General features: G+C 40.6%; 1 protein-coding gene across 2 annotated transcripts in view; it reads left to right on the plus strand.

Moving 5' to 3' along the window:
* The window catches only part of prkci (protein kinase C, iota), a 35476-nt gene that overhangs the window by 5929 nt on the left and 7135 nt on the right, over positions 1-22412 (plus strand). Inside the window, exons 1-13 of one of the 2 annotated variants that reach the window (XM_053329806.1) lie at positions 2182-2219; positions 6221-6342; positions 10771-10860; positions 12881-12931; positions 13703-13788; positions 14334-14471; positions 14604-14658; positions 15938-15993; positions 16931-17107; positions 19933-20030; positions 21812-21898; positions 22021-22156; positions 22303-22390. In XM_053329806.1, the coding sequence (XP_053185781.1) occupies positions 6228-6342; positions 10771-10860; positions 12881-12931; positions 13703-13788; positions 14334-14471; positions 14604-14658; positions 15938-15993; positions 16931-17107; positions 19933-20030; positions 21812-21898; positions 22021-22156; positions 22303-22390 (1177 nt within the window). In that variant the 5' untranslated portion in view covers positions 2182-2219; positions 6221-6227. Of the gene's footprint in view, positions 1-2181; positions 2220-6220; positions 6343-10770; positions 10861-12880; positions 12932-13702; positions 13789-14333; positions 14472-14603; positions 14659-15937; positions 15994-16930; positions 17108-19932; positions 20031-21811; positions 21899-22020; positions 22157-22302; positions 22391-22412 lie in introns of those variants that run through there. The other variant, XM_053329805.1, reaches the window with a different exon arrangement.

The raw sequence follows: 22412 nt of genomic DNA on the forward strand, positions 1-22412 counted from the left end.
GAGTGCTACATCTGAAACAAGTGCTCAATAACAATCACACAAGGGGGAATAAATAGTTCAAAAAAATGGTTTATATTAATCAGTTATAATTTCATTTAAATGAGGCCTATTGACTATAATTTCCTAAAATATGTATAAAACCTGTGGTAATAAGGTGGAATGAAGTTGGCTCAAAAGGTCTAACACAGAATTGGGTGATAATTTGCTTGCTTGTTGTAGCTGAGCCTTCGCAAAGTGTGGTGAAATAGTTTAATCACCGCGTCGCTAGCGTGTATAATGCAGCTCGAGTACACGTGTGTGTCTGTCGCTACGAGTGACCTTGTCCCTGGGGCTCAGCGGGAGTGCGTGCGGCCGGTGCTGTTGTGCTGCGAGGAGCGAGGCCCCCCCCCCCCCACCACCACCGCTCAGCACCACAGGTGGGCCGTGTTGTTGCCTGGAGACGAGAGCATCCCGCAGTATGTGTTTCACTCACCCTGACCTTACTGTGGGTGGAGTGGGAGAGTCAGGGTGGGTTTTTGTTTTTATAAAGGGGTGTCAGGTGTGTGACCTTAGTACGTTTAAACCCCTGCGTGTGTTTTTCTGTATTTGTTTTACTATGTTTTTTTATGAATTGTGTTAGCGTCTGGTTCTGAGCCAAAGCACTGGGGTTGTGTGAAGGGTGTCATTGAAGGGGAGGAGGGGTTCTGTTTGGGGGGGGGGGGGGGGCGGGATACCCATGCGTGGCAGCCGTGACAGAGAGATGGATGGTCCTTGGTGCTCGTGGAAGCCCAGAGAGGCACCCTGACCTCTCTTCCTGCTTGAGTGCTCACCAGTGACGAATGGCTTCATGCTGGGCAGATGGGGCTGCGGAGTCCTACTCACAGCAGTTAAGACGCCAGGGGCACGGGCCAGCAGCTCCCTCCTCCTCCTCCTCCTCCTCCCCTTCCTCCTTTTAATTTAGCTGTACTGTAGGACGGCGGAGAACAGAGGAATGCCAGGTCTGTAAGGAATGCCATTTCCTCTCAGTTACTCACCAGTGATGAGCTCCCAGATGCTCGACACGCAATCCTTCTGCCGTAGTCTCACCCAGAGGAATCCCACAACCTTCTGTTGTTTCTCACATATTCCTATTTTTTGTTCATATCTTCAACTTCCTTTTAAAAAATGAAACTATTGGTAATTTTTTGAGTTATTAATGAATTGAAAAGATTATATTCCAGATCAAAGGAAGCAGCAGAGAAGTTTTAAAACAAGTTAGAGACTTTTTGGCCTGTTAATCAACCAACTAAAGAGGGAAATACTGACTCATGAAATTCATTTAAGTTTAACTAATTTAATTTATTCATTCATCATTCAGTCATTATTTAATTTTGTGCCTACTTAGAGTAGTGCTGTGATGATTACAAAAAGAGATCTTGTATTATAAAGAAGGAATAATAATTATTTGATAAATTCTTTGTGTTAAATGTCAAAAAGTAGTTAATAATGCCCATCGCAAGTTCAGAGAGCCCCAGGTGATATCTTTTATTTAATCGTCTTGTTTTTTACTGACTAACAATCCAGAAGATATTCCTGTTTTTGAAACTGTATGTTTGACATTTGAGAAGCTGAAACCAGCAAATATTTGGCATTTTTGCTTGATTAAACAACATTACTCATCGTTTCAGTTCCACCGTCTGCAATTAAAAGCCTAAAACCTACGATTAAAAAAAAAAAAAAAAAGGAAAAAAAAGGGTGGGAGTGTTTTGCTGCCCTACTTTCCGCATATTTCTATCGCTTAGTCTCTTCCAGCTTCCTGTGACTGCTGCAGCCATTAGCCGAGCCCGTATCTGTGTCACAAAGGATGTTGATTGAGGCACCAGAGACGCAGCTAAACTTTAACTACAGTGTGGACACCCAGCACACACACAGATCAGGAGACATGTGACATAGTTAAAGTCACCTGCTGGCATTAATGCTGCTGTCTGGATCCTCTACAGTCGCAGTGTGGGAATTATAGTCTGTCTGTCTGTGTGTCTGTCTGTCTGTCTGTGTGTGTCTGTGTGTCTGTGTGTTGCACTTTATCTTTTGATGTTATCAGGGCTTTGGGAGGAAGTGGAGCTGCTGCGCTGGTCCTGTAGGAGAGATCAGACTGTAGGAGTGTAGTTGCCAAAGTGGTGGCATGCAGCCCCCCCACCCCCCAAACCTCCTCCCCCCTCCTAAAAAGGCAATGATTAACACCAGCAGGGTGGAGGAAGAGGGTGAGAAAATACAGGCAGGGTGGGGACGAGAGGAGGAGGAGGAGGTATCAGTCTGAGCTTTGCATCACTTTATTCTTGCTTGAATGTATTATTCATTCTTCATGTGCGATATTCAGTCCAGACAGTTTAATACCTGCTCTGAGGGAGTCATGACAACTTTAGATGCCCTAGATTAATGGCAAACTCAGATATCAGCCATTAAACCTAGTGTTTTCCTCCAGGAGTGGTGGAGAGCCCTCGGCACCAGGGTCTGTATTTGTGCACACCTGCAGTAGATTAGAACATTACATTTATTCATGTCCACAGAGTCATGTGTATGTGATCATTTACAGGAGCTTTTGACACCAGAGGGGCGCCGGAGATCGAGATAAGTGTCAAACAATGAAATGCCTCAACACAGTTATGAAAAAAGCTCCCGCACACTGTCTCGCTCTCTGCTGTTTGTTTTAATGAGTCACGTTTCGGTCTGTCTGACCTTCATCAGGCGTATCACTCTCATATATACATCACCTGGCCCAAAAAAAAGTCTCCACAAAAAAGAAGGTCACACACTCTAATATTTCGCTGGACCACCTTTAGCTTTGATTGCGGCACACATTCGCTATGGCATTGTTTCGATAAGCTTCTGCAATGTCACAAGATTTATTTCCGTCCAGTGTTGCATTCATTTTTCACCAAGATCTTGTATTGATGATGGGAGAGTCGGACCACTGAGCAAAGCCTTCTCCAGCACATCCCAAAGATTCTCAATGGGGTTAAGGTCTGGACTCTGTGGTGGACAATCCATGTGTGAAAATGGAAGTCTCATGCTCCCTGAACCACTCTTTCACAATTTGATCAATAAACACCATATTGAACATCAGTGGTACATATGGTATTTATTGATCAAGAGGGCAGTTTCAGCCAAGAATTTGACTAGATTTAATATGTGTGACAAACAATATACAGACAGCTTTCATTTTACCTTGGTGGTAACAATTTGGTATTAGCCTAGCCAGCGCACTGTGGGTGTGTAAAACATGAATGAGAGACTGTGGACAAAAGTTATTGATTTAAGTGGTTTGATTAAGTACTCATCGGCTTTTATAACTCATGAAGGTTTTGGTACTTCACCTGGTTCACTGTCTCCACTGGGGCTTCTCGTGTGTGTGTGTGTGGCTGAGCCTTGCCTTTCAGCCTCACACCAAAGTGTATACATGACACCAGTTCCCATCCTCTCGTCAGCAGTTCCAGTCCACTCAAAAATGGAAAAAGTGATTATTATGCACCATGTGAAATCTCAACAGTGGCGTCCATCATTTAGCAGCGGCGCCTCACTCCAAATCACAATCTCGTGTTATGTTCTCGTGTTATTTATGTGCATTCGTTGCTGCCAAGGACTGACCTGACACTAACCTTACACACTCCCACGCTGCCCTTGGACTTGGACACAGCAGAAAGTGAGCGTTGTTTACTTCATGTTTGGTTTTTATCATCCCGCTGTAAAGCTCTCAAGTTAATGAAAAACCGGGTCCATGTTTGATAATGGCACTAAAGGGAGTAAGACGCCTCCATCCTGTTACCCCGTCTTTACTTTTTACCCTCGTCCTTTAGCCGTACTCCCCTAGTTTTTTCCCATTCTGTCACTCCCATTAGTTCATATAGACGCCTGAGCTCAGACCACTGTCGCCTGCAGACCTGTAAAATGCGTCTCCACCTCCCCTAGCCCCAGTCCCCACCCCCCTATCATTGGGTTGTAAACACCATGGAGGCTGATGAGGAGCAGATGATCCCATCCATAGGAGGAGATGAAGGAAATAAAGGAGGTAGTGGTTAGTGGTCACCTACCACTAACCACTACCTCCTTTATTTCCTCTCTCACTATAATGTACGAGTGTGTGTTTGTGTGTGAAGAAGCAGGGAGTGATGTATGAAGTTTGATGGCGGAACTTGGGAGATAAGAGCACTGAGCACAGCGAGGAGTTTTTTTGACTTCTCTCCAGGGACTTGATGAAGTGCAGTGGTGGACAGTGAGCCTCAAACATTATGACCACTTCTGCCTGTGATTCATTCAGTTTTTGTGGCTCTCTTCATCAGGCCTGGGCGATAAAACCATCGCGATATGTGCCGGTAAAAGAGATACTACATCATAAAACATTTTTAACAGTGATTTGGAACTGTTTTGGAGAGCTAGAGAGCATTATTACGACCACTAGATGGTGTTAATATGCAACTATGGGTTGGCTCGTTTTTCCCAGCCTTATATCTTTTTTTTTTTTTTAGGATGTGTTGTTTATTTGTGCTGGCCTGCCACAATATCAGCATTGACCGTCACATCTTGATTGTGTTTATTTATTTATTTATTCATTTTACAATTTATGGGTAAAATGGGTAAAATCTTATTTCATTGTTAAATTCATCATTGCATCATTTCATCACGCTTTGATTGGCTCATCTCTCTCTCTCTCTCTCTCTCTCTCTCTCTCCCTCCCTCTCTCTCTCTCTCTCTATATATATATATATATATCTGTCTATCTATCTGTCTCTCTATCTATCTATACATACATATATACAGGACATTACTAACATTGAAAGATGATTACAAATAAATATGCAAATATCAACAAACATCTCAAATACAAGATAAAATCTCTCTCACACACACTCTCAAACTACCGTAATTGACAACTGACCCCCCTGTGAGTAGCCCTTTCTCTCTGTGCATTCTCAGAATCAAAATGTCATCACACAGCTTTTCCCCGCAGCGAAGAATGGCTGAATTCCTGAATTGAATCAATCTCGAATTCACAAACCACACAAATTTCCCAAAATTTAAATTTAAATCTGATAAGTTACTTTATGTTCTTATCGCTGCCAATCTCAGAGACGCAACTCTTCAAATGAGTTACTTGCAAGTATGTAAGGAGGAAAAGTTCAATCTGTGCCTTACTCTTCATCTCTCTGCCTCCGTCACTTTTTTTTTTTTTTTTTTTTGCGGTCTTTCTCGCTCACTTTTTTTTTTTTTTGGGCTGTTTTTTCACACCCACAATTGTGCTGCGCTGCACTGATGAATGCACACACTAATGTGACAGACTGCAAGACTGTGACTCACACAGCAGATTTTGGAAAAAAGGACTCTCTCATCTCTTTGCTATCTCCAATTGAAGGTCTGGTGGAGGTTTGGTTGTTATAAACAGCGGTTAAATGTAAATGGGAAAAGATTAGTGCTGAAATGATCGGTTCACTTAAAATATCAAATATAATCACTTCTCACTTAAAACTATAAAAATATTCTCTGGTTCCAGTTTTTAAAATGTGTGTAATTGACTGGATCTTAATAAATGAATAAATATATTTTCACTACTTGTGATATTTTGCACTAAACTTCAAATGTGTTGGGATCTGTTTGGTGTGTGTTTTTTATTTTTTGTTTAAATAATGACTCATTCAGCACAGAGCACTCAATCGAAGAGGCCAGACACTATAACAAGTTTAAAAATTCATACTTTAAACATTTCTAATTTCCTTAATATTAATACAGACGGCGCCACACTAATTGGTGGTAAATGTTTTTTTGTTTGTTTGCACTCTGCCTTCTACGTAATCCCGAGGGATGCACAGATCCAACTTTTTTCTCTCCTGATTTGGTTTCTGATATCTCCGCTCATAGTATCTGCCAGTATGACGCAGTGATCTGATGCCAGTGCTCTCTTTTTACCCAAATTTAAAATCTGTGCACCTCACTGCCTGGAATGCATCAGACAGTTTTTTTTTTATTTTGGGTAAAATGAGGCCAGAGCTTGCTGTGAGACTAAAAACTGAGTAGGTGGTGTGTTTTTGACTCAATAAATATGACTGATAATGGAAACACTGAATTGTATAATGACAGTGAAACAGAAAAAAGTATCTAGTGTTGAGCATTCATATCATGGCCCTGCTATGATTCATAAAATCAGTATCAGAACTGTGCATCTGATTCAAAGTTACCATTTAAATCAATACTTTATTTGTCTTCTCTGCAGGGACATCATGATCACCCATTTTGAGCCGTCCATCTCGTTTGAGGGCCTGTACGGGGAGGTGAAGGACATGTGCTCGATGGACAATGACCAGCTCTTCACTATGAAGTGGATCGATGAGGAAGGTATGTCTCCTTCATCCTTCTCGGCGCCGTCCTTTTTACTCTTCATGTCTCTCCATCTGTATTTCAGGAGGTGGCCCGAGAAAAAAAAAAAAAAAAAAAAGGACCAGCCAGACAGAAACGCTGGTGTTCATCCAAAAATCCACCTCACAGCAAAAATATGTCTATTAAACAGAGATCCTGCTGATGATGACATGACGCATCATCTTGTATATTAAACAAATGCAGATGCCACTGGTTGGAATTGCCAGCATTTGTCGGCTCCATGCATTAACATTAACACGTGTTCAGCCTTCCTGTGACTTGACTGTAAGCCTCAGCCTTTTTCTTGTCGCTCAAGAAAGTGTACACCCCTCCCTACCTCCCAACCCCCCAACCCAATTCCTTGTTGTCAGCCAGTTAGTCAGGCAGCAGTAATAGTGTCATAGAAAAGATGGAGCCGTCAGATCACTCCACTCTGGATAAGGTCAGCCTGCCCAAACTCATTAGACTCAGACCAGCTCCTGCTGGTGGCCACCCACATACAATCAGTGGAGTCATTAGCCTGTCTGAGAAAGAAAATCTGCTTGATAGTGATAATGAAGCACTCCACTGTTCACAGGTATCTGTCTCTCTCACTGCCCCCTTCAACTACAAACGTGCAGCTGTGGTCATTATCACGATAATTAGAAAATGTACCTGTAATTAATTAGTTCTTTTCCTTTCCCTCGTTCAACAAAATACCAGATCTTTGTGATCTGTTGTAAGGAATGCTTTATCTTATCTTAAAGTATTTTTAAAAACTTTAAAGAAATCATTGATGACAACATGACAACTTTTAATTGACCCTGTGATGAACATGTTTGTGCCGCAGGTAGACGAGTAGTACCGACAGTCATGGATCCAAAGTAGAGCTGAAATAATTATAATTTATTCATTATTCGGTCAACTTAAAATGCATCGTCAGCATCGTCATTTGTTTCTTGCAAAAAAGTCAATCTCTTTCCAGCTTTTCACTTGTGATGATTTGCTGCTTTTCTTTGTTTCAGTAAAGTGAAGATATTTGGTCTTTGAACAATCAGACAAAACAATTTGGCCTTCAGGAAATCATGACGGGCATCTTTCCCAAAATGTTTAGTTTTTTTAAACAACCGTTTAATTAACATAATTGTTAGTTGCAGCTAGAACTGAAACAATAACCAATAAGTTGGTTTAATCAACAGAAAATTATTCGGCAAATATTTTGATGGTTGATTAATTATTTGTTATATTTCCAGTATAAATGTCAAATATTTACTTAAATCCAGATTCTCTTTGATGAGGATTTACAGTTTTTCTTTGTCCTATGTGATAGTATATTAATCATTTGTGGGTTTTGGACGGTTGACTTATTAAAGCTTATTAAAGATGCCACAATGGGCTTTAGGAAATGTAACAGGCACTGTTCACTATTTTCTGACATTTTATAGACAAAAGGATTATAGTTGATTATTTGAGAAATCAGTAGATTAATCGATAGTGAAAATAGTCATACAGTACATCAACTTATCACAAAGTCAGACAGGTGTATATATGTATTAGATGTAATTAACAGTGTACTTAACTTTTGTTTACCACTAAAAACACTGCCAAGTTTATTTTTTAGGTGTAAAATGTCTCACACGTTGCATGTATTGATCGCACATGTCAGGGATCCTTATTAAACATGTTATTAATATTGTTATCAGATTTTTAAAACTCAAAAATCCTGTTTTGGATAGGCTGCAATCAAAAGCACCACCTGTAGGATACGTAGTTGTGACACAAATATGCTCAAATCTCATCAAACCAACAAATAAATAAAAATCTTGACGATTGCAAAATAATGACGATGGTACACGTGTGGTGGAAAAAATGTACTAAACTAACATGAGGACAATCAGGTGAGTGAAAGTAGTGTAGTGTAGTTCTATATATCACTGTGTAGGTTTATTTCAGTCTTTATTTATCTGTTCTTTCTCCATCTTTCTCAACATGACAAAAACTTTTCAGTAAAGATAAAAGCAGACAGCGTGGCGCTCCACATGCACACGATGGCGTTTCAGTCCACCCACTCCTCCAGCAGTTAGTGTTAGCTTAATAATAAACAGTGTGTGTCATAGTTTCTGTTCTCAGGCTATCTATAATGCTGTGATTAGGTAGACAAAGCACTAAGAATAGCATGGATCACCTCACTGCTGGTTAACATCACTCCTCCGGGTGTGACACTGGGACACACAACTCCTCCTGTTAACGATAAGGAAGTAATTAGACCTTTTGTGTGATTGGTATTTTCATTATTGACTCGATTGATCACAGCACAAAGAGGGCTGTAAAATTTAATAGGAAACGATTTGAACCGTCCACATTAACTACCGCAGTCTCCCACGCTCTTGTTCACACCCACACACACTTTCTTCGATGTTTACTGAAAGTTCATGTGCTGCAATTAGTATCACAACTAGAATGGTTAGACTGTGGCTTTTTTTTTCTTTTCCTTTTTTAATTAAATGTCACTGCCCTACAGTAATCCCCCTTTTTTGTACCCGGAACCTTTTGCACTGGAAAGTACTGAAAATATGTGTAGCTCTTAATTTCCTTTCTGTCTTGCGGTTACCAGATTTCTTTAAATGTCAGCCGAAAGTGAGAAAACTGATTTTATTCATCCAATTTCTAACGGGTATTTTTAGATTTATGTGTGGTGTACGGTAAGGTAACTTTATTTGTACCCGAAGGTAGATTCGGTTCACAGTTTAAGTGATGATTCAGCTTCATCTACACAAAACAAATAAACAGGTCAGACACAATAACATAATAACAGTAAGAAGGTAAAGTGCCGTCAGTGCGTCCCTTCAAAGTGCTGGATCAAAAAGAGAGCATTTAAAACCATTTTAATACTTCATAATGAAATTCCCCGTGTAGTGGGTGTGAGCCATCTTGCAGGATGGAACCAGCCATCCTCTGTAGCTGCCTGGTATACAGGGATTCTAGGTTAAGCTGAGGTTCTCCTATCAGCCTACTAGACCATCTACCATTTGATTTAGGGAGTTCTTATTTTTTCGGGAAAGGTTGCTAAACCAAGACACCAAGCAGAAGGATAAAATAGATTCAATAAAAGCACGGTAAATGAGTTCGATCAATAAAGTTCGATCAATGTGAAAAGAAGACAGCTTTCTCAGACAATACAAATGCTGGTTCCCCTTTTTGTACACAGCTTCTGTCTCAAATGTGAGCCTATTATCAAAGATTGTTCCCAGGTATCTATATCTTTCCACAGACTCTACTGTCTGACCCTTTATGACAGTGGGCTCCTGGACCTTTGGGCATTTCCTAAAATCAATTTGCATGTCTTTGGTTTTTGAGATGTTCATCTGCAGGAATGACTTGTCACACCAGTCAATAAAATCCTGAAGGATAGGGCCATGGCTTACCTCATCTCCTTGGAGTAGGCTTACAATAACAGAGTCGTCAGCATACTTTACAATAAATCTGTCTGCCCTGCTGCTGTGACACATACATACACGTACAGAATGAACAAGAGGGGGGACAGTACACACCCCAGGGGAGAGCCAGTGGAGGTGTGGGTTTGGTCAGATAGGATTACCATTAACTCGCACTCTTTGTGTCCTATTAGTTAGACAATTAAGAATCCAGCCCACAAGAGTATTACTTAAGCTGAATTGCTCCACAAGCCTTTCCGTTAAAATGTGGGGTTGGATTGTGTTAAAAGCCGATGAGAAATCAATAAATAAAAGCCAAACGTGTTCCTTTCCCTTTCAGACATTTAAAAATCATATTTATTAAAGTGAGCTTGGTGTCCTCCACTCCCCTGTGTGGCCTATAAGCAAACTGCAAGGGATCAATCTCAGGCTCTGTCACCTTGACAATTTCAGATCTCACTAGTTTCTCAAAAGTTTTCATCACAATGTCAGTGCGATAGGTCTGAATGTCTAAGACAGGTAATGTATTATTATAACTGGGGCAGCAGTGCAGGTGTATAAATTAGATGATTTTACCTGTGTCAGTGTGGCCTTGTATCCAAAATATTTAAACATAACATTTACACATGAAGCTTCAATAAATTCGTTTTTTTTTAAATTTGGACACATTTTCTCCACTCCTCTCTCTGTGGTGTCAGTCCAAAAGCTCAGACATAAAAAAATAAAAATCTGGTCTTCAGGCTGTAGTGTCGTATCTCACTTATAAATCTAATATATGACCCCTTTGATCCTCACCAAGGTTTGAGGGTAGAGGAGAAATTTCATTACCTGACCAACTGCATGTAGGTGTAGATTTTATAGGTTGGTGCAGGAGGTGAAAAAACATCCTCTGATTTCTTTCCTTTCCTTTTTACATGTTTTCTCTCAAGATCAAACCTGCTTTGATTTGTGTGTGTAAATGTGTCGAATGACATCTGGCCTCCTCTGCCGTTAGGTGACCCCTGCACCGTGTCATCTCAGCTGGAGTTGGAGGAAGCTCTGCGACTCTACGAACTCAACAAAGACTCGGAGCTCATTATCCACGGTGAGCCTCGCCGCCTCTCATGCAGACAGCGTCCATACCGTAACCTACACAATTTCAGGATTTGACTAACAGGATGTTTTCTGTGTGCTGTATGCCAGTAAAGATGTTTAGTTAGTCCACAATCCTGGCGAGAAGCATGTTATCTTTGACTCTCTGTTCTCTGACTCTTTTGGGGATTTTAATGACCAGTTAGGTCTGCCGCATCATGTCGAATCTCGGGTCTTTGAGTTATAGCAGACCCCTGGCCCAGGATCACAGATGACAGCTTTGGCCAGTGCCGACACACCTGGAGAGCTGCGGCAGGGACACAACTTACTGTTTTAGTAGTTAACTGTCTGCCAGTGTGAGTCTCCTCTGATAATAGCATAAATAATTCAGGCGAATGCATACCCTGCAAAATGTTTTCACACAAACAAACATTTTTCGTGTTGCAAAGAGATTTAGGGTATTTAAAAAAACGTGTTTAAAAAAAAAAAGGGTGTTTTTTTTTTTAATACCCTAAAAAATGTAAAAAGTGTTTTTGTTTGGTAGTAATAGATAAAAGAGTACACATTTACATAATATACATATATGTGTACATAATATACACACATTTGTACATAATATACATACATATACACCTAACATATATTAATATAAATAGAAATTTGAACCCTGTTTGACTCATAACTGACATAATACTTTAACTGACCTGGAAAATAGTGATAAATTCTTTTATTTTTCTGACGTTACTCTTTATACTAGAATAATTAATTTAAAAATAACGGCAGGTTTCAGTTTACGTTATCTCAATCCAGGTCGTGTCTGACACAGTTTAAACATTGAAATCAGCAACCTCAGTTAAGTTGACTAAAATATAGATAAGAAACATATATATCAAAAAGTGACAAAAACAAAACAGTCAAAAGTATGGGAAACCTGATCAAGATGATCCAACAATAGCACAAATTGGACTTTTCTAGAAATGTTTTTCTGAAATGGTTTGAAGGGGATATTTTCTTCCTTTCTCCACAGTTACGTTGAGCCACAAAAACACAAATAACATATTTACATTCAATTCGCCATCAATCTAAAAATGTCTAGGTGCATGACAAGCCTGAACACTGCTGTCTGCTTGTAATTTCCTTTTCTATTTCATATCCGTCTGTGCATTTAAACGTCTAAATGCACACAGCGACACATACACAACAAGGAAGCATCAGAATATACAGTTAATGCAGCACTGACCTGTGAAAACATCTCTGCTGCTTTTTATGTCTGTCTTCAGGCCCTTAAGCTAGTTCGTATCCCCGTCTGAGCTCAGCGTAATCTACAAATAGTTGTATAACTTCATGAATGTAGAGGTCATGATGTCTCAGACGTGGGGTGAGGATGTGAGGTGGGGGGTCGTATATATGTGGAGTGACTTGGAACATTTGATTGACAGGTCCTCTGTCTGTGTGTGTGTGTGTGTGTGTGTGTGTGTGTGTGTGTGTATGTATAAGTATGTAACCTGGGGGGGTAGTGGTGACGGGGGCTGTGTGGTTAATGTAAAGTTTTAATCAAATCAGAGGTGAAGGGTCAAGAGTACATCGGATGCAAGTGTGACGGCGGAGGAGGGGTGGAGGACAGGATATGACAGTGCCGCGAGGGGGTCGCCAGGTCTGCTCGTTAACGAGCTCGACGGCTGTAGCCCACGCCTCGCCTCTGACTCACGCTGCCCCCAGTCTCTCACTATGCCTCTCTCTCTTTCACACACACACTCTTTGTCGACTTCTTTAAGATCGTCTCTTCCCACTCCTCTGTGTGCCGCGTGCACACAAACACGTCTGCGCCGTCATAAAAACAACATGAGCGAATTTCATCATGAATTGCTCGAGGCGACAGGTTTGCTACAGGTAGTCTTAACAGCCGTCATGATGAGAGATGGTGAAATATACCCAGTAGCATACAGATATCCTCAGATGCTTTCAGAATCACCTGCCTCAGATGAAATGTAGACTTGCTAAATGTAACGCTGCCTGTTTTTCTTTCTTCCCAGTGTTCCCATGTGTACCCGAGAAACCTGGCATGCCGTGTCCGGGAGAAGACAGTGAGTTAAATCTTGTTTTTCCCTAATTTTGTCAGCTGGGATACCAAAGAAACCAACATTCAAATTATATCTTAAAGGGATAGTTTGACAGTTTGGGGAAATACACTTAATTGCTTTGTGGCAGAGAGTTAGATGAGGAGATCAGTCTCATACCTATCAAACTTTTCTTTTAAATTTGAGTTACTTCAGCTAATTTATTTAAATATTTCATTTTAGCAAACATGTTCAGGCCTCATTTAAAAGTATTCAACACAATATAACGTAGATAGATGTTGAATATGAAGATGGTGATACAAGCTTTTAAAATACATTTCTCACATTTGGATAAAAGGTTTTAGCATGGTACCATTGATTTTAGTGATGCTTGGTACTACAGGTGAAAGATAAAGATAAAAACCTATAGATGTAACTTTAATTTGCTTTTGTGATATTGATATTTATCTGTTTATAGGTTTGTTGGTCAAGCAAATTAGATACTCGACAAATAAGGTTACTTCATCACATTTATGCAAAAAAACATACAAAACTCTTAATATTTCCTCCTCATTGTTTTTCCAACACACCACAATTGTCTCATACAAACCAGAAATATTAAAGGGAGAAGTGTCTATGGTTAAATTTGGATGTCTTACTTTACATATATAGCATCAAATTGAAATAGGAAATTGAAGTTTCTGTTGAACCAAAGTGGCAAAGTTCAGTGCACACAGCTACACGAATGCAGACACACTGGTGAAGCAGGACTTAGCCCTCCTTTTCCTCTCTCCACAGAGTCTATCTATCGGCGTGGAGCACGGCGCTGGAGGAAGCTCTACTATGCCAGCGGCCACGCCTTCCAGGCCAAACGCTTTAACAGGGTGAGACGTGACACTGAATTTAGTTTAAAGGCCTTGATGTACACAAAAACTGATATAGATACATACATGGTTCTACGTACTGCTGTATTTGCTGTTGGTGCATCAATGCAGTCATAAAATGTGGGCTTTTCATGTGAACACAATTTACATGATCTGTACATGGGACTAAGTATGACTAACCCTCCACTTATGTGCATTTTTAGTTAGATTTTTCCATGTATATTTCCATGTGTTTTCTATGATAATTGTTGAGATGTTGTGATGAAGAAAATATTTGCTGCATTATCTGTAAAAACCTAAACGCACAATGTCGATGAGTGCGTGTGTGTATTTGAAGGAGAATGAGACATTCACCGTCTGTGGTTATTTGTCTTTTTATTGATTAATGGAATAATGAAGGATGCTGATGTCACAGAACAATGGCTCTGATAGGATTTGAGTACATGTTTCTGAAACCACCACAGCCGTTGCAGCATCTCTCTGAAATATAATGTGTACTTGTTCATGATGATCATTTTTTAACTCCCATCTGCCCTCCTGAGCAGAGAGCCCACTGTGCCATCTGTACAGACCGTATCTGGGGTCTCGGAAGACAAGGCTACAAATGCATCAACTGCAAACTGCTGGTGCACAAGAAGTGCCATAAATTGGTGACAGTGGAGTGTGGCCGACCGATGATCCAGGTGAGGGCTGTGACTAACGGCAGACTCATTAGCTGATCAGTGGATCATTATCATCCATGACTCACAACATACACTGCAATATGATCAGGTGTGTGTGCTGTGTACGATTTAATGGTGAATGTCTTTGTCTAGGAACCAATCATGCCCGGACAACCGTCGAGTCAATTAGACCAAACTGAACAACCAGGTAACACACACACGCACACACAAACACACACATACATATCAAACCTTTCCTGGAGACTAACTTAACCCTAAAATTAACCACTCACCAAAAAATCCGCTTTTTCCACAGTTGGAAGAGCCATCCCTAATTAACTGGACCTAAGTCTGAAATTTGTCCCCAAACATATTCTATGATAGCCCACACACACACACTTCTGAAAGTGTTTACAAATGGTAGTCAGGAGTCAAACACACTAAAAGCTCCTCGTCTGCTAAAAAATAAAAAACATGTTGGTTATTGAATGAAGAAAAGGCATACACAGACTCTGCCTTCTGCCTTGTGCTGTTGATCAAATTAGGGACTTCTGTTCATTTATATATTTCTCAAATATTGGTTCGAGTTTTTACATTTTGCACCCAATGCCTTTTTCATCTTTTTAATTACACTCAGCACACTGTGTTCCCTGCGCTTTTTAACAGGAGGACTATAATTGACTAATTGGCTGCCGCTTTTGACTACTGTTCTTTAAAGATAAGGCTATAAAATGTTCTATATTGTTATTTTGCTGTTAACAAATTCCATGAAAAGACTTTTAGCTACTCTGTTTGTCTGACAGATTAAAAATTCACCAACATACAAAAATACAGAATATCACCAGACTAGAATATATAAACAGAGCTCAGGAAGCTTGTGGCCACCCAGACTACAAGTTGAAGGTTTACCTACATCGCCAGACTTAAGTCCAGTCAGGTGGTTGAGAGGCTGAGTGGAATGAGAGAGCTTAGTAACGTTGTTGCTATTGTTGGTGAGACAGTTGAAAGTCTGTCTACTGTAGACACTCGCCGACAACATGAGAAGTTGCGAGGTGCAGTTATGGAAACACTAAGATGCAAATATCTTTGTCTAAAATGCATGAATGTTGAACTCAAATGACTATTGTGGCTTAAGTAATCTTTAGATTGATGTGAGACGATGTGTTTCTTCCCTTTATGTGTCTACAAAATCCACATTATGTTTATTATTTTAAATGTACTACAGTATATATCTATATTGAGTTGTTATATTGTTTACCAGGGTGGATCTAAAGGTTGTTTTTTTCCCCAAACAAGAAGAGAGAAATTACTCTGGCACTGCAGGGCTGTGAACAAAGCGTGTGACTGTCTCTCACCTACTTTCTCTCCCTCCTCTCTCATCTCTCCTATTTTTTCCCTCTCCTGCCTCCCCCTCTCCTTCTGTTTGTCTGTCACTCTGTCTGTCACTTTCTCCTCTCCTCTCCTCTCCCTCCCTCGCTCGCTCCCAGGCCCTCAGAATAAAGACTCCAGAGAAAGCTTGACTTATGATGGAGAAGAGAAAGAGGTGAGTGAGAAAATCTTTTCAAATGCCACAGATGTGTGACTCACAGTTTGTCAATCTGTCATATTGACTAGATGGATATGTGTGCAAATTATATTTAGAAAGACAAATCTGCCTTTTTAGTGTAAGCAGGAGAAAAGAAAGAAAAGAGGGTTACCTGTGATGCTTTTTTTTTTTTTTTTTGCCATCGTGAACATTTTGGCGATCCTTCTTACACCTGCTGTGCATGTGTGATATATAGAGCATGCAGACGTAGGCACCCTTGCGGTGCTGTGCGTATTGATTTCCTTTGGTGGAGCTAATAAAGTAACCTTTTATCACAGCTCTTAACACCAGAGGTTGATTAATGGCCAGAGATGTAGTTTGGGGATGGGGGTGGGGGGGTTGTTGGACGGAGCAGGAGAACCGGAGATGGATAAAGAATGGATCTAGTAGGACATAGATAGACGGAGATAAAATAGAGCAAGCCAAATGATCTTATCCACAGTTCCATGTCTGACTCTGGGGATGGGGGTTGTCAGGTGAAAGGGGGGTTAGATGGATAGGTAGTGGAAACGGTTCACTACAGAACAGATTACAGGAGAGGAGGGACGAGAGTGGAAGATGGGTGAGGAAGTAGTGAAGGTGGTGGTTAGGTCTAAAGGGGAGTAAGACCGTATCACAGCGAGCACCTGATCAAACCGAAGCAGCATGATAGAGTTTAATAAAGACAAGATAATGATCACTTTGATTTACTTAGAAGTTGGGCAGTTTTAACTCACCCAAAGGAAATCATGCTTTTACACAAACTCAAATCGCCTCTAAATAGATGTGTGTGTTGTTGACAACTTTTATCGACAGTTTTATGAGAGAAATGATCATGAGAAGTTCAAATGAACAGTTTGAACTTTCATGCATTCCCCTCTCACTCTCTTCCTTTACCTCCTCAACTTCCCTCCAGGCACGGAGCAGTAGAGACACGGGGAAATCGCCTTCCAGTCTGGGCCTGGCAGACTTCGACCTGCTGAGGGTGATCGGCCGGGGAAGCTACGCCAAGGTGTTGTTGGTGCAGCTGAAAAAGACAGAACGAATCTATGCCATGAAAGTGGTTAAGAAGGAGCTGGTCAATGACGATGAGGTAAGCCGGACTGGTGGTGAACTGTATGTCCGATCTACCATCATAGTTAGTCTTGGCAGAGATTTATTCTGATTAAAGGGTTATAATACCTTAAAGCTGCTGTGCACAACTTTTACATATAAATGTACGTCAGCCCTCGCCAAATGAGTTCACATGATACTGATTAAGACCATCACTGCCAGTTAAATCTCTGTATGTCACAATACACTGTTAGCTTTTAAATCTGGTGTCTGTGGCGTCATTCCCATGCTGGTGCTTCAGTAGTGATTAGTTTTACACCAACCAGCACTGATTGGTTTGCCATAGCTGAAAGAGATTTTTCAACAACCGACAGCTAATTTCCAGTTTAGCCCTTTGCTAATTTGAGTTATAAAATAGTTTTATTCCTGCAGCTCAAAACAATGTATTCATCATTTTACAGCAGCAACAGTAGCGTCAGGGACTGGCTCATGCATGTAGTCCTAGAACTGGACTTAAATCTAGGTAACTACTATTTACTCTCACTGCCAGAAGCATTACCTCCTTAATTTGAATGAGATGTTTCACTTTTTTACATACACTATATTGCCAAAAGTATTCACTCACCCATCCAAATGATTGAAATCAGGTGTTCCAATCACTTACATGGCCACAGGTGTATAAAATCAAGCACCAAGGCATGCACATTGTTTCAACAAACATTTGTGATAGAATGGGTCGCTCTCAGGAGCTCAGTGAATTCCAGTGTGATACTGTGATAGGATGCCACCTGTGCAAAAAGTCCAGTTGTGAAATTTCCTCACTCCTAAATATTCCACAGTCAACTGTCAGTGGTATTATAACAAAGTGGAAGCGATTGAGAATGACAGCAACTCAGCCACAAAGTGGTAGGCCACGTAAAATGATGGAGTGGGTGCTGAGGCACATAGTGCACAGAGGTTGCCAACTTTCAGCAGAGTCAATCGCTACAGACCTCCAAACTTTATGTGGCTTTCAGATTAGCTCAAGAACAGTGCGTAGAGAGCTTCATGGAATGGGTTTCCATGACCGAGCAGCTGCATCCAAGCCATACATTAACAAGTGCGATGCAAAGCGTCGGATGCAGTGGTGTAAAGCACGCCGCCACTGGACTCTAGAGCAGTGGAGACTTTGGTGTGGATGAACTTGACTGGCCTGCACCAGTCCTGACCTCAACCCATAGAACACCTTTGGGATGAATTAGAGCAGAGACTGAGAGCCAGGCCTTCTCGTCCAACATCAGTGTGTGACCTCACAAATGCGCTTCTGGAAGAATGGTCAAAAATTCCCATAAACACACTCCTAAACCTTGTGAAAAGCCTTCCCAGAAGAGTTGAAACTGTTATAGCTGCAAAGGGTGGACTGACGTCATATTAAACCCTATGGATTAAGAATGGGGTGTCATTTAAGTTCATATGCGAGTCAAGGCAGGTGAGCCAATACTTTTGGCAATATAGTGTATATACATGCAGGCATTTTGGGAAATGTGTTTATCTGTTTTTTGTAGTGAGTTGGATCCAAAGATGGACAGCACTCATGTATGTGAATAAATATGAATATATGAAGCAAAAACTTCCTGGAGGGAAGGGAAGTGACTGCACGTGACTAAGAACTAGTCACTAAAACAACAACAACAGCATGTTGTTTTTATAAATGCAAAATCCTTGGCATATCGGCATGATGCAGTCAGGTGCTGGTCAAGTGCAGGAAATAAAGGAAATTTTTAAAAAGGAAATTTAAAAAGTGAGATTGTCACATACCAAAAAAACTCAACAAGAAGCAATAGCTTAAATTTAATTTATATTAATTAAGCAGCTTTTTTTTACAATTTTTTGCACAGATTAAACAGACATCTTTCAGTCTTTCTGCAAAGCAAACTAACCAACTGCTCATGGTAGCTTCATTTTTACTGAAGATAATTGGCTAAATTATGAGAGGCAGAACTCAGCTTGACGGTCTGCAAATACACCTTCCTGAGTGACGAAAATTGACACCACTTTTCCCGCTACTGCATATATAGACATTTGTAAACAGATAATCATGAGGATGTTTCATATAATCTTCCTGATTTCTTAGTAGTGAAAAAACAACTTATTTGAATACATGTTTTATTTAGTTGGAATAGATAATTAGGTATACCACACCTGGTTAAGTAGAAAAACTGTTGCTTTAAGTCTGTACTGTGTGAAAATAGCACAAGGCCTCCATCTATTCAGATGTTAGAAAGTTAGATAATAGTGAAGACATTAGTCGTCTGTCACTGCCGTGTATAATTAATGTAATTAGCATCGTCAATAAGAGTCGTTCATTGAAAGCACAAGGAACATTTGTCTCATGCGATTGAACATCCATCTCGTATATCTTGTCTGAAACACTTTGAATTAAGTTGACAGACCTCTTCGAAGCCATCAGTCTGTCTAAGAAGCTGTAGATATAACATCATGTCATCAAAAATTGATACCGGCGTACACATGTAGCAGCACAGCCAGCGGCAATGGGAGTAGTTAGCCTTGATTAGACGCACTTAACGTGATTGACAAATTGACAAGTGCCTCTCGATCAATGGTGAAGTGTTGGGCTGTCCCTGCCCTGACAGCGTGAGCAGCATCCGTGTCCAGACATATTATCATCTGGCCATCGATACCGACCTGCCTCTGCTTCTACTGGCTCAGCCCTTTTCTCCCGCCACAGCCACATGAGTGAGCCTTCAGCTTTTGCAGATGGTCGATCAAGCAGTGTGCTTATTCAGCTTTTATAAGTTCAAGGGTACTCTGTCATAATGATCTCTGATTGACATTTGGGTGTGTCTTTGTGTGTTTCTCTTCCAGGACATCGATTGGGTCCAAACAGAAAAGCACGTTTTTGAGCAGGCCTCTAATCATCCCTTCTTGGTGGGACTGCACTCCTGTTTCCAGACAGAAAGCAGGTGAGAACTGTTGTCTGTGTGATCCTCATGGTCTCTTCAGCACCTGGGAATCGTCTGTAATAATTTGGCAGAAATAATCACATTGTGACAAAACATCCTTTTTGGGGTATATTTTGTGGTAGTGACAGTTTATAGAAGACACCCTGTCCTAATATAAAAATGTGTTTTAAAATAGGTATAGGCAATGAACTACAGTGCCTGTTTTAATGGATGGTATTCTAGCATTTTAAAGTTACTACAAGGACCTTTTTAACTGGTTATGAAACAGTTCATGATGCCTCTGTATGACTTGCATTAACAAACAAGACCAGTAGTGACAAAATTGGTTATTTCTTTATAGTTATTAAAAATGTCTACCACTGTCTGCAAAATAAGTCCAAATGATTTACGTCACACAGAAGAAGCCTATATTTACATTACATGTGGCATTACAGCATGGAGGAGTACAAAGACTTTACTAGGAAGCGGGAAAGACATTTCTCTTAATTCTATAACGTTAAAAGTAATGTTGGCTTTCTGACTCATTTTAAGAAAAGATGAGAGATAACGAAAGAGCGAGCTGAGAGCAAAGGAGAGCGAGAGAGAGAGAGAGAGAGCAGCAGCAGTGGAATGAACTAGAGAGTGAATGAATAGAGGGAGTGGTGGTGAACAAAGGAGTGAATCTGAGAAAACATTGTTTACCGATTGTTTCACAGCATTTTTATTCTAAAGCACAAACACGTCCGCACCTCTGCACAACGCTGCAGGAAGGTGCTGCATTGTCGGATCTGATGGTGAATGCAGCCTTACATGTAACGTAGGTGTGTGAACGTTACTGAAACAAAGTTTGCTTTGCTTCACCATCGTCATATTGCAATTATTAACCTTACTTAGCCACACATAGATACATTACCTCATTGTAGTGTGTCCTGCAAAAAGCTGTGTTTAAAAAAGGAAAATAGTATTAAAAATAAGCAGCTTTTTTTTTAAGATTATTGTTTGTGTGTTTTTGCCTTTATTGGATAGAGGATAGTGAAGTGGCAGACAAGAAACAAAGGCAGCGAGATGAGTAGGACATGCAGCGAAGGTCACTGGCTAGGATCGAAACGGGGACGTTGCGGTCATGTGGCATGCACAGTAAACATTCAGCTACCAGAACGCTCCAGTAGTGTCCTCCTTTCACATGCTCGCAAAACAAATGCAGATGCTAGGCAAGATATTTACTACACGAGGCGGAAGTGCTCATGGGAGATGCAGTCTTCATTTTGGAAAAACACCACTGCTTTTGTCCACCGGGGGCGCTAAAATCAACACAAAATGAAAGTTCCATGTCGTAACTTTAATAGTGCACTTCTGTTAACTTGGGGTACTTGCAGGAGACAGTTTAAAAACAAGTAAAAAGAACAGAAGCCGACACATCCTGAAGTTTTGTCCCTAGTAGATCAATCGCCAATTGAAATGAATTGTAATGCAGCCTTCCAGTCAAAAAACTGGGGCCCCAAACCAAGATAACATTTATGGCATTGTGATTATTTTCTTAGACTGCAGAGACAGGGTAGACAATAAACAACTGTTTTCTCAAACTAATCACTTCTGATAACAAGTAAACTGATTATCATGTGTAATACCAGCTCAGGTGAAGATTGAGGAAAGGGTTAATGTTGTGGAAAGATTCCCATCATGGGTTATGATTCATAGAAGACAGGATGCTTTCTCTCTACTGTTATGTATTATTAAACAAATTATTGATTTAGTTTTCAAGGTAAAATCATAAACTTTCAAACATTTTCCTCTTTTCACAGACTCTTCTTTGTTATTGAATATGTGAACGGCGGAGATCTCATGTTCCACATGCAGAGACAAAGGAAACTCCCGGAAGAACACGCCAGGTAGAGTCCTGCTCTCTCCCTCACACTTTTTATTCATGTCTCATTAAAAGAAACCAGATTAATTTAATTCCCTGTTTCTGTTCAGACATTGGTAAGTTTTAACATTTCAATCTCTCGTTCAGATTCTACTCAGCAGAGATCAGTCTGGCACTCAACTACCTCCACGAGCGGGGAATCATCTACAGAGATCTGAAACTGGACAACGTACTGCTGGATTCTGAGGGACACATCAAACTAACAGACTACGGCATGTGCAAGGTGTGGTTTGCCAGTTAATGTGTGATCTGAGCTCTCATGTAACCAAAATGCACTTTGGATAAAAGCACCTGAGAGCTGCCTAAGTGTCAGTTTATAGCCGTCGGAGATAATCTCTTGGCTGATGACGATCTTTTTATTTTTCACAGGAGGGTTTGAGACCAGGCGATACAACAAGCACTTTCTGTGGCACCCCCAATTACATCGCCCCTGAAATACTCCGAGGAGAGGATTACGGTGAGAATAACAACACATAAGC

This window comes from Scomber japonicus, chromosome 12 (assembly GCF_027409825.1).
Source record: "Scomber japonicus isolate fScoJap1 chromosome 12, fScoJap1.pri, whole genome shotgun sequence".
Lineage (NCBI taxonomy): Eukaryota > Metazoa > Chordata > Actinopteri > Scombriformes > Scombridae > Scomber > Scomber japonicus.